The sequence below is a fragment of the Gossypium hirsutum genome, chromosome D11, assembly GCF_007990345.1.
Source record: "Gossypium hirsutum isolate 1008001.06 chromosome D11, Gossypium_hirsutum_v2.1, whole genome shotgun sequence".
NCBI classification, from domain to species: domain Eukaryota; kingdom Viridiplantae; phylum Streptophyta; class Magnoliopsida; order Malvales; family Malvaceae; genus Gossypium; species Gossypium hirsutum.
This window is the reverse complement of record NC_053447.1, coordinates 23,564,211-23,581,980: the sequence shown is the minus strand read 5'-3', so window position 1 is coordinate 23,581,980 and position 17,770 is coordinate 23,564,211. Positions and strand designations below refer to the sequence as shown.

At 32.0% G+C, this 17,770-nt stretch overlaps 1 protein-coding gene and 1 long non-coding RNA gene across 3 annotated transcripts; both read left to right on the top strand.

Annotated features, from left to right (window-relative positions):
* The first annotated feature begins 6,439 nt into the window (after nucleotides 1–6,439).
* On the top strand, nucleotides 6,440–7,452 carry LOC107911356 (uncharacterized). Its single transcript, XM_041106530.1, has 2 exons — nucleotides 6,440–6,740; nucleotides 6,838–7,452. The coding sequence occupies exons 1-2, from the start codon at nucleotides 6,579–6,581 to the stop codon at nucleotides 7,435–7,437; spliced, it is 762 nt and encodes a 253-aa protein (XP_040962464.1). The 5' UTR covers nucleotides 6,440–6,578; the 3' UTR covers nucleotides 7,438–7,452.
* Nucleotides 7,453–12,374: 4,922 nt separating this feature from the next.
* Nucleotides 12,375–16,393, top strand: LOC107953184 (uncharacterized). Of its 2 annotated transcripts, none has more exons than XR_005921281.1 (2): nucleotides 12,375–13,932; nucleotides 15,713–16,393. It is a non-coding gene; the product is annotated as an uncharacterized lncRNA (long non-coding RNA). The 2 variants fall into 2 exon arrangements; XR_005921282.1 differs by having other exon boundaries at nucleotides 12,375–13,943.
* Nucleotides 16,394–17,770: the final 1,377 nt, after the last annotated feature.

Sequence of the window (17,770 nt, the reverse complement as noted above, 5' to 3'; positions counted from 1 at the left end):
GGTTTGCGCCAGTTGCTATAATATTTACGACCCTATTTTAACCTTAACCCCTTAGAGGCAACTAACCCGTTTTTTAATTTTGGGTTTGATTTTGTACCATAGTTTGCACCTTCTCGACTCGACGATGATAATTTATCACCATATGTTCTGTCGATCCACACATCAGACAAACACCTAACTTTTTCCAGTACTCGCCCATATTGCGTTTATTACCGTATAAACAATTGCGAGTCCTACCCTTAGAATTAGTCATGGCAACCCTTGTTGTGGTCTACCCTCTTTGGCTCGTTTTATAGGATGAGAGTTTAAACCAGTTGAACCAGAATCTCTCTTAATCGAGACCTTACGTTTCTCCCATTTTTTTATGTTTTACTAGTTTAATCTTCTCTAAAATTTTGGCTTTCTTCACTAGGATCTTAAACACCTATTCTTGGTGTGGAGCAACTTATATTTTGAGGTCAAATAGCAGCCAATTTTTGAACCTCATGCATTTGTCCTGCTCCATGTCTACCATTCCTTAGATATAACAGCTAAGCCTAAAAAATTCACCATTGTATTCCGACACAGTCTTATCTCCCTGTTTTAGCTAGGTAAACTCGAGTCTGTGGGCCTCCACATACCTAGTGCCCACATATTTCTTTTGAAAGGCCTCTTGAAAGTATTTCCAGGTTAGATGTTCAGCCTGTATACCCCTTACAACAGACTGCCACCAACGGTAGGTTTCTTCCCTTAACAAGTACACAGTGCCCTTCAACTTTTGCTCCGGAATACAGTCTAAATTCTCAAAAATCCTTTTCGTCGACACCATTCAGTACTCAACCATAGTAGGAGTCATTCCAGCAATGCTTTTGAATGTTTTTGCCCTATTCAATTGGAGTCTCTCAGCAACAGATCAATGCCTCACTGATCCAGTTTAGGCGCTAACAACCCTTTGTAACACCCTCAGCATTGCCTACGACACTGCGTCGTCCCTGTTCTCATAGCCTCCACCACCATTGGTGGTAGAGTTCTCAACATATTCCTCTTTAGGGATTGGGTTTTCTCTCTGAATAGTGGGCGGCTCTACAAGTCCAGCCCTACGTGGCCTACCCCTACCACGTCTACCTTAGTGTTCATAGTGTTTCTTTTGAAGGCTTAAAATCTAAAGCATATCTACAGTTTTCAAACAAAATTCAAACAATAGTTGTTTCTCCTAAGTGTTCATAATCTAAGTTTTACAATTTATCTAAAGTAAGAGTAACTAAAGTAGGACCAACATCGGAGTCTCATATTCAATTTTTTGCAGAAAATTAATTTTCAAAAACTTGTGGCATGGTTATTCCCAAAATACCTCTTTTTATGACATGCATGCAAACTCATTCAATTTCCACAGTCTGAGTTTAGAAAACCTAACCTTTAATACCACCAATTGTAACCTCCCCAACTCAGCCTAGATGCCCGAATTTGAAAGATTACACTGACAACCGAAATGGCCCAGTAAGCTATCTAGTTTTTATTAAAATAATCATTTTAAAATATTTGTTTATTTTAGAAGAAAACTGAGTTTATTTTCCTTTGTATTGGTAAAACCAATTAAGTTTAACATTTTTCTTGAAACGGTGATTACCTTTGAAAACTTAGCTAATTCCTAATTTATTTAGGTTTTTTTTTAAATTTAGGGTGCGTTTGGTTCGCTGTATTGGATTAGAGGTGTAATAGCAAATCAACTATTTGGTTGAATGTAATGGAATAGAGGCGTAATAGTAATCTTGTGTTTGGTTGAATGGAATAGAGGTGTAATAGCATAATGGAAAAAAACTAAAATGACTAGAATACCCTTAGCATAAATTTGTTTTGGTAAATGATTATTGTTATTGTTATTTAAATTTTAATAAGATTATTATTATCAATAATAAATATTTTAATCATATTTAAACATAATTATTATTAAATATATTTTAATTAAAATATATAATTTAATAAAATTCTTAATAATTAGCAGAAATTTGTTTTGGTAAATTATTATTGTTATTGTTATTTAAATTTTAATAAGATTATTAATATCAATAATAAATAATTTAATCATATTTAAATATAATTATTATTAAATATATTATAATTAAAATATATAATTTAATAAAATTCTTAATAATTAATATTCTTCTATGAATTTACTCAAATCATAATATATGACACTATAAATGAAAATTTGAAATAATTAATATTAAATATATTTTAATTAAAATATATGATTTAATAAAATTTAAAATAATTATAACTAATAAATTATATTTTATGAATTTGTATAATTTAAAATAATAATTATTACATATAATTTAATAATTAATATTAAATTTCATAAAATTCTTGATAATAAATTTTCTTATATGAATTTATACAATTTAAAATAATTAATATTAAATATAATTTAATAGTGATATATAATTTCATAAAATTCTTAATAATAAAATGTTCTTATATGAATTTACTAAAATCAATATATAACTTGAGAATTATATTCTGCATAAACATAATTAACTTATATTGAGAAAAGGTTAGATGAAAATGAAATTGTAAATCATAATCCATATGTTATATAGTTTTACAACATCAAAAAGTTTGAACATTGATATTTAATGGTGAGAAAGAAATCTTCTGACCCATTCCAATCGGGCAACAGAAGGTAAACTAAAGAAAACGATCATTTGAGTTGAATGATCGGGAATTTTACTCAAAGCATCATACCGCTGATCGTCGGTTAAACCTTCAATTGACCATAAGGCTGAATATAAATTTGAAGCTTTCTCTTCCATTTTTTGATGTTATTTTGACTTCTGCTGAACTACCACCTCGGAGGCAATACTCCTACTGATTTGATCGCCAACGGCCTGGATTTTTTCCCCCAACAAAGTGGCAGCCTCATCAAATGAAGAATACACATTATCACGAGCATCAGATTTCTTTTTTCTCTTGTTTGAAGATGAGGAACCCCCTTGGTCTCTATCTCCTCACGGATCTGTACCAGAAACATCCATGTCGTCTAAAGAGACGTCAACTTCGCAGTCATAGAATGTGTTTCTCTCTTCATTCATATCTGTAGTACGTTCATCCTCAACATGTATTTCTTCAAGAACATCATCAGCTGTTTGAGCGTCTTTCCCAGTCGTCCGATCTCTTGCGTATATGGCAGTAAGCTGGTTGTAGTAAGGGAAAGAACGATGTCTGAACTGAGAGGCTTCTTTGTGACTCTAAAAAAAATGAGGAAATCATATTAGTTATAAGTTTTGTAAAAAAACAAATAAATACTTGAAATACATTTTACCTTTACATAGGATTCCCAAACTGCATCTTCAGCAACAACGAGCTGCCTATGCTCGTCCCAACCAAAACCGCTGTTGTTTTGGCCATTAAGCATGTCGTAGACAACTGACCATTCCCTTTTTAGGCACCTAATCCGAGATTCAATATTTGGCTTCGCCTTCAACATTGCTCTTGGTAAAGCCTTTTCTAGCATTTTTTCTAGCTCGTTCAAATAACCGGCCTTGAACCCGGTATCAGCATTAAATGTTCCTACATTGTGCAAATCCACCATGCAAGAAACCAAGGCTGCATCTTCTTCTGGAACCCATTTTCTTTTGCTTCCTCGAGCAGCTTGAGAAGAAGCATGTGATTGTGGAACACCTGACATATTTATCTTAAGAAAAAAAAACAAATTAACAATATTTACTATTTTTAATATCATGAATCAAAAGGTGAACAGTTTATAATATTATATCGTTAGTTCAATACTAGATACATAAAATTTAGTACAATACAGAATTTTAATCAAACACCACCAAAGTTTCATATACTAGATACATAAAATAACATCAACAAATCAATTCAAACTCAGTTTGTCCCTAAACCTAACTAATTTCTAGATGCTTGCCATTCATCGAACATTTGGTTGGCTAGTTCCATCCTCCAAGTAGCCCAAGCATCCGATGGATGAATATTTGTGATATTCGGTTCATCGTCATCCACCACATTAGTAGGTAATCCTTCTCCCACCTCCGCTTCAATGGGATCAATACTCATATGGGTTCGAATAAAATTATGGAGCAAACAACATGCAATAATAATTCTATTGTGCACCCTTACAGGATAAAACGATGGACTCCTAAGTATTCCCCATCTAAGTTTTAATAAGCCAAAGCATCTTTCAATAATATTACGTGCTGAAGCATGTTTCATATTAAAAAACTCTTGCGGAGAACTTGGCTGGTAACCCTGATGCCACTCGTTCAGATGATATCGCTGTCCTCTAAATGGTGCAAGAAATCCCTCACAATTTTTGTATCCAGCATCAACTAGATAATAACAACCTATAAAATAATTTTTTTTAAAATGATTAATTCAGCACACAAAGTTTGATCTTAATGAATAATTCAAATTCCTCTAACTATACACTTTACCATGAGGAACTTTTAGTCCATGTCTTCTACTAATGGCATCTCGAAGCTCCCGTCCATCGGCAACTGAACCTTCCCAACCAGGAAGAACATAAACAAATTGCATCTCAGGTGTACAAACACCTAGCATATTTGTTGCTATGTCACCTTTTCGCGTTCGATATCTAGGTTTATCAACTGTTAGCACCCTAATCTTGATGTGGGTTCCATCAAGAGCACCTAAGCAATTCTATATCACATGATACAAAACCTTGAGTTAGAATACTAATTTAAATCTAAGTCAACTAAATGTTGTACAAGCTATATATAAAACTCAGTCCAATACCTTAAACCATTTCCACCTTGTGTCAGAAGAATCGGCTGTAATTGGCTCCGGCTTTTTAAATAACACATCTTGTAAGCGTATGACAGCATTTAAAACACTATGAAATGCTCTGCTAACAGTTTCCCCGGACCTTCTAAAGTGATGCTTGATAACTTGATTTTTCAGGTGATGGGATATGATATGTAAAAACTTGCTACTTGCTCATCAACAAGCATGTTTCTTGACGACTTCAATCCCCTTATCGATTCTAACATCTCACATAGTTTAAAAAAGGCAGTTCTATTCCTCCTAACTTGTTCAATACAAGTCTCATCACTAGCATATACAAGCCTTTTCACATAATCCCGTTTTGCATAAAAATCTAAGGTATATGACCTAATCCTTGGTCTATAAGTCTGTAGGCTAAGGCTGGCACCCATTCTAAATAAGAACCAAATCGCAATTCTACAGATTTCCAACCATAGTGTCAATGCAATACCAATTCTTTTACGTCTCTCACGTTCTGCAATTAAAGGCAGACGGGCCATTAATGTAACATATTAAAATTAGAAGACACTATCAAAGAATTGAAGTTGCAATTACACATTATCAAATAAAAATTAATTGTTACAAATTTTTATTCAAGGGAAGCTAGATCCCTGATTGCCCTCCCTTATATTAACAAAATCAATCCCTTAAATGACATAATCTCCTTAGTAAATTTCTAAAAAATGAAACTAAAAAAAGAAAAAGGAAACACTAGATCTAAAATTACTAAAACTACAATCAATAAAACATCGACACTTGAAAATAAACTGAACCATTATTAGTGCCACTGCTATCAAAGAAAGTAGAACCAATTTTATTTATAAACATGCTTTCGCTTAATAGTACTTTACGAAATTAGTTGATTGTATCAATCATACATATTTATTTATATTTTATATTTTTATTTAAAAATAATTTATAATTTTCTATGAGGGAAAATTATAAAAATTTTGTATTTTCGATAAAAAAAGAAGTTAATAATATATTTATTTATAATTTATATTACTATTTTAAATGTGTTTTGATTATTAAATGAATCCCAATTCAATTAAAAAAATTAAAATGTAATAATATTTTTATAAATCATAATCCATAAATACATTTCTTTAGTAAAATTGTAATCAATAATCACCATAGATAACAATGACTAATTCATAGCAACCTTGCTTCCGCTAGTTTTGGCTGCATGAGTATGTGAATGCTAAATTTGTGTAATCCAAGCAAGATTAAAGATAAAACTTTTGAGGATCCAAGCCATGCTTCAATTTCCAGGATTGAAACTATAACAGTAACAGAAGAGGTCAGACTACTTTCAACCCTCCTTTCAAAGTTAGTATAATATTTTATGCAAATGTAAATGTAATAGGGACTGCAAAAGACTTGTTGAATTCACGTTCTAATGACAAACTGGATTCAGATTTTAGTATAGAACATGGTTAACTCAATGAAGAACCTTGTCAAATCAAATTATCAATAGAAAACAAAAACCAAAACTTCATATGTATACGATAATGGAAAAACATAGTTGTATAGTATGTCTAATCTTGTTCGTTTGTTCATATCAGTTATCACCATTCAATTGCTTCTCTTCATTTAAGTAGCAGATTTCTCAAGCCCTCGACTAATGTATTAATTTTGAACAGAATGTTTTGCCAGCACTAGCAGGTTTTGAAGAAAAGCCCAAATCTGACTCGGAACCCGTGGCTGAAGACCAAAGTAATGAAAATGAAAACGAGGTTACCAAGTTTGTCGTTTTGTCTGAAAAGGTAAAGAGCTTGTAGAGATATTTTGTCTTCATGTTTATTCAAGGTGCATTTCAGTTACATTATCATTGTTGGCAGGTTGATAAGGAAGTCAAGAAAGCTGATGGTAGTGAAGCCATCAAAGAACATGTCATGGAGGAAGAAAGTAGTACAAATGAACTTCCTCCAGTATCAAGAGGAGATGAAGCAAATAAGGTCATCTTAGTAATTCTTAATAAATAGTTATATACTTCTATTAAAATAGTTCTTTTTATATGTCAAAATCTCAAACATTTTAACTATGTGTTAACAGGCAAAAGACTACAATTCAGTCTCAACTGAATGTATCAAGGAAGCTGAGTCCAGAGAGCACATAGAAGCAGAACAAACAAAGGTTGAAAGAAAATCAACCCATGACAAAGAAGGATCCCACATTATAGAAGAATTAGAAGAAAGGAGGCAGGGTGAAGAGTCCACAGATCCTGCAAAAGTGTCCAGTGAAGATAGAGAAGCAGAAGAAAAAGCTGATATTATCGACGACTTGAAACTCTGCCATGAAGAGAGTCATATTGAAGTTGTGACAGACTTAAGAGCACAGACGAGCTTAAACGATGCTGTGAAGGAGGAGCTCATAAATACATTGAATATCACCTCAGTCAAGATGGTTCTAGAAACCATTAAAGGTGATGCCAATCAAGAGACTAAAGAAGTAGAGATGGGGCAGCTTGCAGATATATCCTCCGACTTGGCACTTGAAGTCCCACTTAATGACAACAATGAAGCGGAGGTAATCAAAAGAGATGCTGATGCACTTTACATGCAGAAAGATCAGGTTGCTGAACCTGAGAAAGGGCCAACAGCAGAACTGGAAGCCAATAAAACTGAAGACACTGAAGAGAAACTGGATGAGTAACTTCAAATTTCTGCTTGCACATTGCTTTCTGAGGGTGAAAATATTAGAATTGCAAACCCGATTGAGAATATTGAAGAAGAGATCCACAAGGATGCTGAAATAAAACATGAGAGCCGAGAAGATTCTTCTGACACAAAGAGAATAGAAGAGGTACGCTTGCCAAAAGAAGAACAAGGAGAGCTTAAAGCAGTAGACACAATTGCTGATGAGGGTCTTCCTAATGAGGAACCAGAGGAGAAAATTCAAACTATATTTTCAACATTGGCTTCCAAGGAAAGCAAACATGGAACTGAAGCCATAAATGAGGAGATAGAATATGGCAAAACAAAGGAAGAAATACCCACAAAGCTAGATGCTATTGCAGGAGATGAAATAACTGGCATAAGGGAGACAGGAATGGGCTTACAAGTAATGTAATAAAATAAAATACGGGACACAATTATCAGCCAGATAAGAACTAAACGATCAAAGAGATATGTAGATGCAGGAAGGAGACTATCAATTTTCTCAACCCGAAAAAGAATTAAAAGAAACAATTCCTCACCCAAAAACAAAATAACTATGGAAAACTCACCTGTAAATGAAGAAATCCGGGCACAGTGCGATGAAGAAGAAGCTGTAATCAGAAAAGGGGAAACCGATTACATGCAGAATCAGCAGAGTGAAAAAAATCTGAAGGGGATTAACTTACCAACAAGGAAAAACTACTCAGTTATGCCAATAATATCATAAAAGAAGAAAACTTGAAGAACCCATTAACTTACCAACAAGGAAATCAGAAAGTGCAGTTCGAAAGCTTGAAGAAGCTGCAGCTAAGGCTTCAGCAACAAGGAAATCTGGAGGGGATTAACTTACCAACAAGGAAATCGGCAGAGGCTAGAAGGAACAGAAGAGAAACAAAGGGGAAGCAGATGGGAGGGTATAACAGGGATGGTAAACCTATGCGGCGCCTAATCTGGGCAAAATGGAGGGATTACAAATCAGTGAAATCCACCGATTAAATCAGTAACCGATTACAATGGTATTAGCAATACCATGAACCAAACATAGGAATGAGGGGGGATTAGCCAATACACCCAACCAAACACAGTGTTAGTTATAACCTAGCACTAGAAAAGTGATACTCAATTTAGTTTCAATTAAGTTAAAATAAAATTATTTAATGCATAGCTAAATCTAATTCCATATACCATATTCTAAATTCAAATTTAAAAAAATACATGTACGCTAAATAAACCCTAAGCATAAGTTTCATGCCACAATGTAAATAAGACAGTACAGTTTCGAAATAACAAGAATTATAAAAAATAAGGCTAATAATACTTTTATATAAATAAAATAGTTTCAAGCCCTCCGTATGTCGTGTCTGCATCCTAACTTGGTGGGTTACCTGTAGAGATAAAAATAAATAGGGGGTGAGCTATAAAGCTCAATGTAATATCTATCATAATAAAGTTAGTGCAGAATCATAAACCAAATCATACATATAACAAATTTCAGTACAATAACATTCGTATAGTATAACGAAAGTTAATAATTCATTCGAGCATTCTTACGTATGTCAATGCAATGCAATTTCAATTTAACAAAAAAATGTCCACAGTAAGAGTTCCCCAGAACTCTTTTAACCCGGACACTCCAGTTTGTGGATGAACCTTCAGTGTTTGCAGGTTTATATGCTGCCAATAGGTTGTGAATGCACAACGTGTTTGCTGATAAAAGCTGCTAGTAAGTTTATGGACAAACCACCAGTGTTTGCAAGTTAATACACTGCCAGTAGGTTGTGAATGCACAATGTGTTTGCAAATGAAAATTGCTAGTAAGTTTATGGATAAACCACCAATGTTTGCAGATTATTAAACTGCTAGTACTTCCTCCTTTCAATCGTCTCACCCCATGCAATGCAGTATAACATGCTAGTAATAGAATAGTACACTACAGAAACAATAGGCATGCTTAACATGTATTTGGTTCAACAGTAGTAGTAGGAATGCTTAACATGTATTCAGTTCAACGATAATAGTATACGTCTTTAACATGTATTCAGTTCAATAGTGATAGTAGGCATGCAACCAATAAGACAATGGTAATAATAACAATATAAGTATATCAGAAAGATAATGACAGTAGACATGATATATTCACATATCATCATTAATCAGTAGCAGTTCAATCATCCAATCACAAATTCTAGCATGTTCATAATATCAAGGACTTAATCGAGTTAATAAAATTTCTAAAAATAGTTTAGGGTTCATACAGGGGCTAAACTCAATAATTCACAAAATTATGGGCAAAACTATAAATCAGGGGTCACATAACTGTGTAAGAGGCTATAGGCCATGTGGAAGGGTTACACAACAGTATGGCCAGGCCGTGTGATAATTACAAAATTATCCTACAAGAGGGATTCGACTATGTTGTAGCTAATATGGAAGGTTCTTGATCGTGTGAGATTCAAACTAGCTTAGGGTTTGAAGGGCACATGGCCGTATGGTCCACCTGTGTGGTCCACACGTCTGTTTGGGAGATTGTGTGACCCTATTTCTAGACATGGTTTTTCTCAATTTGCTTGGAAAAGGACACACACCTTTCACCGGGAGACCGATTGACGTTCCTCATGCTCAATTCTAACCCGATTCACCTAAATTAGGTCATTCAAATGACATTTATACACGAGTTAATGATTGATTTCAAGATTTTCCAAGAACTAAGCAAGATTGTGTAATTGGATTACAAGATTAACATGGATAGGAGTTCTACAAGATTAAACACCTGATTAAGATGTAATTACCGATTCTTTGACAAGGTTTGGGATGCTATGGATGGCAATTACGAATTCGGTAGAAAAACGGGTAACAGAGAATGATTTAATTTGAGAAAGAAAAAATATTCAGTAGCAAAAAGATGTAAAGTTTTATGCAAAGAAAATGTAAGTCTTGTTAGGATTTGAAAAGAGGAATATATAGTTTAATTGGGAAAAGAAGAGTTTGGAAACCCTAGGTTGGCAAGGGTAAATAACCTAAAGGTTTGGCCCAAAAATAAAAAAAAAATGAATTTTGGGATGGAATGGTTCAAACTTGGGTAAATAAGGGAGGGAGGTATGCTCTTAACCGTTAGGCCTAAGGTCTATTTCTTTTTAAATTTTTACTCCTAACAATACTTGTTTTAGTCTGGTTTTCATCATAGTTTGTTGAAAATAAAAGAAAACGAAATGGGAGAGTGACTTAAACCTAAAACCTCTAGGGAGTACACTAACTACTTAACTATAAAAACTAATTCATTTCTTGGTTAACTATTTCAATCAACTCCCTATATTTTGGGGTGTGACAAAATATGTAAAATTCAATGTACAGGGTTTGTTCTACGAATTATGGAAAATTGGTGTATTAACTAAGTATATTGAAATAATAGATTGCGTTTAAATTTGGATATTAGAAAATTTAATCAATTGGAATTTCAATATGTAATAAATTGTTTATCTATTATTGACTAACATTACATATATGTATCCTATGCTTGAAATCAAAAGTTCTTTTATATGTACATATTGGATGTGGAATAGAGAGGAGGAGGAGGAGGAAAAATAAATAGAAAAAAATAAAAGAATAATATTGTCATTTCTCTTGAATTTATTTTTACTTGCCATTAATTTAAATATAAATTGATGAAGAAAATTATTATATGTACATGTTTACTTTCAAAATAAAAGAATAAGAGTGTTGGTGAATTAATATCATAGTTAAGAAATTCATATAAGCTAAGTAAAAATTTCATGTGAAGTGCCGATAACGTTAGAAAAGAAAGCAAGAGTTAGAGATTGTAACTAAAAATTTTAATATGATATTCTTTATTAGTATATATTAATGAGTCAATTGAAGGGTGTTACAGACTTCTGGAAATAGTGAGTCACGATGTGACGTCAGACTATCAATGTCTCAACTAGGGAAGCCAGTGAGTTGTGTCGCAAGTTTGAACCCTCGAAGTCGCGATGTCAACCCGATAGTTTAAAATTTTTACGCATTAGTCTTTATTTGACCTCGAATTATAAAAAGAAGCCATTGTAAGTTAGTATACGACCCTAATATGGTTATAAAACATTTCGTGAATGCGTAATATACTAAATAACATGTGTATATGGTTAAATTGATTTGTAATTGGCCGTAGCTCCAGCAACAAATGTGGCATTTTGTAGCTCAAGTTTAGTGATCAGGTCGCGTATGGGGTGATGTAGTTATATAAAAATAAAAATAAAATAAATTATGAGTGTTGAGATGTATGATTGAATCATGAAGTAAATGAAATATTAAAAAAATGAAATGAATGAATGAAATGTGTGAATATGGATTTGTGAATTTATGAGTTTGTGTGTGAAATGTGTTTTGAAAGAACTGTGTATGAAATATGTGAAATAATAAATGTGAAATATGTTTTTATGATGTACATATATAAGACGTGTTAGAAGAAAATAAAATAAAATAAAATGTGAATTATGTGTGATATAATTGTATAATAAAGAGTTATAAAAGATTTTGAATTGTTAAGTAAAATTAGTTATTAAATTAAAATTTTGTGAGTCTATAGATTAAGAAATAATAATAAGCCTTCAAAAATAACATAAAATACTATTGAAAAAACAATATTTGTTATAAATTGATGTAATTGATATGAAAAATAAGAGAAGTGAAAAACAAGTGAAACAATGAATTATTGTATATGGAATAAGAAAAGTGAAATAGTAAGATTTAAAATGTAAATTTAACTATAATAGAAATTAGTAAATGTGTGAATGTAAATGTGAATGTGTATATGAATGTAAAATTAATACGAGAGTATTTAATGTGTGAATTAATTAAAGACTAATAAGAACTAATTGAAAATTTTACAAGTACTAAGCCTATAAAAGTGAAGTATAAATGAGGTTATTTCTGTATATTTTTGTTTGTCTTTCTTATGGGATTGATTTTTATCATTATTTCTTCTGTATATTTTCTCCTTTTCTCCATTCTCAAATGATCAACTTTTTTGGTACACTGTAATGAACTTTGAAAAAGAATCTTTGAAGCTTGGAATTGAATCTTGTGAACAAAAAATACGGTCTGCAACAAGAGAAGTAGCATTCAAGAACTCATTTTGAGCACGAAGTCTAGCTAATGATCTTGACCGTCCATTGGAACCATCTTGATTTAATGATGATGGATCAATGTTTTGTGATTTTGAAAGTGACCCATGTTCAAATGCTTCTTCAAGTGCTTCTTTAAGCTTATTTTCTTGTAATTGACGAAGGACTGATAAACTAGAACCACGACCATTGTTTCTTCTTTTGGTCTTCTTCTTCTTCTTTTTCTTCTTCTCTGCTATTAAAGCTGTACAATGAGATATTGGTTCCATAGTGAAAATGCATGAATGGTTGCTTCTTTTTTTTCACAAGAACCAAACTTTTATTAGGCACTTTAATTCAAAGAACCAAACATTCAAATGGGGTTTATGTTTTTTGGTTTTCAAGATTCAAGCTTTAACTTTTTTTTAAAGCCCTTTACTTTATTGCCTAAAAACATTCAATAAAAATAAAGATTGTTGAACACTCAGAGCTTTAATAAGATCAAAAGGAATAAAAAGCAAAGATAAGAATTAAACAAATAAAAAAAGCTTTAGCTTTCATCAAAGAATTAATCTCTAGAGTAAGAACCCTTAACTTTCAATTCAAATTCAACTTAACCCCCCAAAGATACAAAACCCAAATTCGAAGACATCAAAGGAGAAAATACAATGAAGAAGAATGGGAAGAAAATGGGGTTTTTTTCTTTTTTCAATAAAAATTTTTATAAAGGAAAAAGGTGAATCCTTTAAGACCAAGCAATTCCTACATTTACTAATGGCAGTTAATACAAACATGTCTGCATTGAATGCTGTTTGCTGCTACCTTTCTTCCTTTGCCCACCATTCTTATTACAAACTTACTTTTTTTGTGTACCATATAGTTTTATCCTTAAGTTGCTTCCATGCACTGCCCTGCTTTGTTTCCTTTCTACCAATTGATTTCATGAAATAAATGTACTATATAAATTAGTATATATGAGTGAACTCATTTGATTTATTTTTTTGGCGTTTTCAATTTTCCATAAATATCAGTAGTTGCATTTGTCTCCAAGTACACTTTAGGTTTTTTCAATTATAAATTTTTTTATTCTATGGATGAAAATGAATTTTTGAGTGAATTTATTGATAAAATCAGTAGTTAGTACAATATCTTTTGTAAATGATTGATTTGGTTTAATTTATTTCCCCTTGACCTTTTTGTGATTCAAGTGACAGCTTTGCTCCTGCAGTTCTGTCTTTGGCTCTAAGGTTTCATTTGTGAATGTTATTTGAATCAATTTAATATAGTAGGATGGTATTTTTGTGTTTTGTTGTAGGTTCTTTTCACCTACAATAAACTACTTGACTTCAAAAGGGCACAATCTTTACCTACCCTTGGTTCTTGGACTTGACAAAGTAAATCCCAGGTTTGTGAGCTTATTATGTTTCTTTCATTGCTTCTACCTTGGATTCTGAATATCATAATATAAAATGCTACATAAACTTAGTACCCACTGCGAAGAAGGGATCGAGTTTGGATCTTGGGAAGAGATTTATAGAAAACAATATTATTGGTTGTTGGAACCAAGATGGAATGGTTGGTTGGATTAATTAGATTAAGAACAAATGATTGGTATGTCAATCCGACAAAGAGTTGAACTGGTTTTGAATTGACTTTTGAGGGAATCACTCAGAACTAATTAAATTGAGTTAAAAATTTGATTGAGACGGTGATTGAATTGATTTTTTTTTTAATTTTTGTGAAATTTTATGAATTTATTTAATTAAAATTGGGCTAATAGATAGAATCAGTCAAACCGAGAATAATATTGTAATAAGAACTTTTAATACTAAAAGTTATTAAAAGATTAGGGAACAAACCAACATTCGTTTATAAAAAAACTTTTCAAAAAAATAATTTAAAAAATTAGTGAAACACATTCAAAAAAGCCTTTCCAAACAAAAATTATGACGAAAACTAAATATCAACGAAAATTCGTTGGAATTAATTATCTGTTTGATATTAAAGTCAAAATTAAATAATAAAAATACCCTTGTAATACAATAATACTATTGCCTAATAATTTTATTATTTATCATCTAATTCTAATTTTAGTCCATTATGGTTTTCTTTTAAGAATTTAAATTATGATCATATTGATTAACATATAGAATCATTACAGGTAAAATTAAACACTACAAAACTCAAATCAGACATAATTTGCCTAAATTAGAATACTTCTAGTGAAACCCATGTATATCGAGATTTAATGTGGCAAGATTTAAATCAGAGTAAATCTGAACAATATCTACACACAATTTACATAAGGTGGCACTCGAACTTAAACACTAAAAATTCGAAATCTTAATTTTTGTTTACTGTAACAAGGCATCATTAACTTTATTCTCCTTTCGTTAAAATTTTAAAATTCCACATGGATCAATCTACTTCTATAATATTTTTTAAATAGTTAATTGATACAAAAATAAATGTTTCCCTTAGAATAATGACATACGTATCTTTTACTGTTATTTGTTCATGTATATAGTTAGAATTATGTTGAGTTTACATATTATCTTAAGGTGCTTATGGTTGGGTTGGGGGCTAAACATGATATTAACATACTTTATGTTTGTTTAAGTTCGGCTTGACTCAAAATATGGATTTAAAATTTTGACACACATGTAAACAAATATACTTATGTGACATTTGATTTTCTTGATTGTTTTACTGGCTGAAACGAATCTGTTTGTATACACAATAGATGAGTACTTCGGCGGTTGAAGTTAGTGGTGAAAAAGTGAAAGCAATGTGGGATAAGAGATTGAAAGAAATATTTTGTGATATTTGTATTAAAGAGATATTGAAAGGCAATAGGTCTGGTACTCATTTCACAAAAGATGGATGGTTGAAAATAATGAGCAACTTTGAGAAAGAAAAGGGCAAGGGTTTTTCACAAAGGCAACTTAAAAATAGGTGGAATGCCCTAAAAAAAGAATGGAAAGCTTGGAAGAAACTTAAAGGCGAAGATACTGGTCTAGGGTGGAACCCTATAAAAATAACCGTTGATGCATCAGATGATTGGTGAGAGAGTAGGCTACAAGTACACTAATAATTCTGAATACTTTTTGTTTTTTTTTCTTATTTATGAGGTTGTTGATAATTACTGTTATTAAACTATCATTTTATATGTAGGTTGTGCCTGAAGCTCAAAAATTTAGAACATCGGGCATTGATCTTGAATTCGAAGGGAGGTTGGACCAAATGTTCATGGGGATAGTTGCAACAGCTGATAAAGCATGGGCACCTTCTTCTGGTACACTCCGTAGTGATTTTTTTTGAGGATGTTAACAACGAAATACCTGAAGAGAATGAAGAAGAAAATATGAGAAATGATGTTCAAATTGATGGAAATGGTCAAAAAAGAAAAAAACCTTGAGATATCAAGTTCACATTTTAAAACTGGAAGAAAGAAATCCTCAAAGCAAAATGTAGGGGCTGCATGATTGTCCAGCCAAATAGACAACTTATGCAATGCAACTGAAAATATGAGTCAAGCCACATCTAGTTTGACTCCTGTTATGGATCCATATGGTATTCCACAAGCAGTCAAAATGCTTGACAGCATGTCGGAAGAAGTTCAAGAAGCTAGTCTGCTATACTTTTTCGCACTTAAATTATTGCTCAATAAGGACAAGCGAATTATGTTTTTATGAATTAATCCCAAGATTAGAGCTTTGTGGCTTAAGACGAAAATGGAGGATAGTTGAAAATTTTCTGATCTTCTAGGGTTCAGAGATATTTATTTTGTGACTAAACAACAATGCTAAACTAGTTTTATCAATAGTTATTTATGTTTGGTTTTTGGATATTGAATTTATGTTCTACTTATTTATGTGTAATCTAGTTTTATCAATGGTTGTTTATGTTTGGTTTTTGGATGTTGAATTTATGTTCTACTTATTTATGTGTAATCTAGTTTTATTAATAGTTGTTTATGTTTGGTCTTTGGATATTGAATTTATGTTCTACTTATTTATACTAAATTAGTTTTATCAATAGTTGTTTATATATGATTTTGGATATAAAATTTATTCACAGGTGATGAGTATAGTTGAGGATTACAACGATGAAGAAAGTGATGATGAAAGGGAAAAGAAAGAGATTTTACAACGCATGGAATGTTTTAACCAATTATTTGTTGTTACATCTTCTTCCGTGCAATTATTTTACGAGAAGTATATATTGAGGCAACCATGCATGGATTCTAAACAATCAGGTGAGATATGGATCCAAGAGATTCTTGACGGTCACGAATCACATTGTATGGTTAATTTTAGGATGTCTAAAATGATATTCACAAGTTTGTTGAGAGTTTTGGAGACAAGATACAACTTGCAAACTTCAAGAAACACATCTTCTAGTGAAATGTTAGGAATTTTTTTATACATCTTGGGCACCGGTGCAAAAGTTTTCCAATGTCGAGAAAGATTTCAAAGGTCTGGGTCAACAATAAGTCGACACTTTGCAATTGTGCTTGAGAAAGTTTCAAGGATGGCCACTGATCTAATTGCACCTGAAGATCCTTTTTTTAGCTCAATACCCGAACAAATAAGTAATGATTCTAGATATATGTCACATTTGAAGGTTAAAATATAATTTTATATTATTATATTTTAATATATTTGGTCGACTAAAAATATGCACGAGAGTAATATGATTATTTGTTCAGGATTGCATAGGTGCAATTGATAGTACTCACATTACCGCTATTCTTCCACCAAATGAAGAAATTCCCTATATTGGAAGAAAAGGTATCCCGACTCAAAATGTTATGGCAGTATGTGATTTTAATATGTGTTTCACCTTTGTCATGACTGGATGGGAAGGATAGACACATGACACTAGGATATTTCTTGATGCAAGTCGAGATCCAAAATACAAATTTTCGTACCCACCAAATGGTTAGATATTTTATTTATATGTGATTTTTTAAATAATAAAGTATAAGTTCTTTAATTGATAATTTTCATAAAAAAATTCTTGAATTAATTGTTTGTTATATTATGACTTGTAGGAAAATATTATCTTGTTGATTCTGGATATCCTCAAATGAAAGGTTATCTTGGACCATGTAGAGGTCCGCGATATCAATTACCTGACTTTCGTAGAGGTAGACCGGTATCTGGTAAATAAGAGATATTCAATCATTCGCAATCATCACTATGTAGTGTGATTGAACGAACTTTTGGT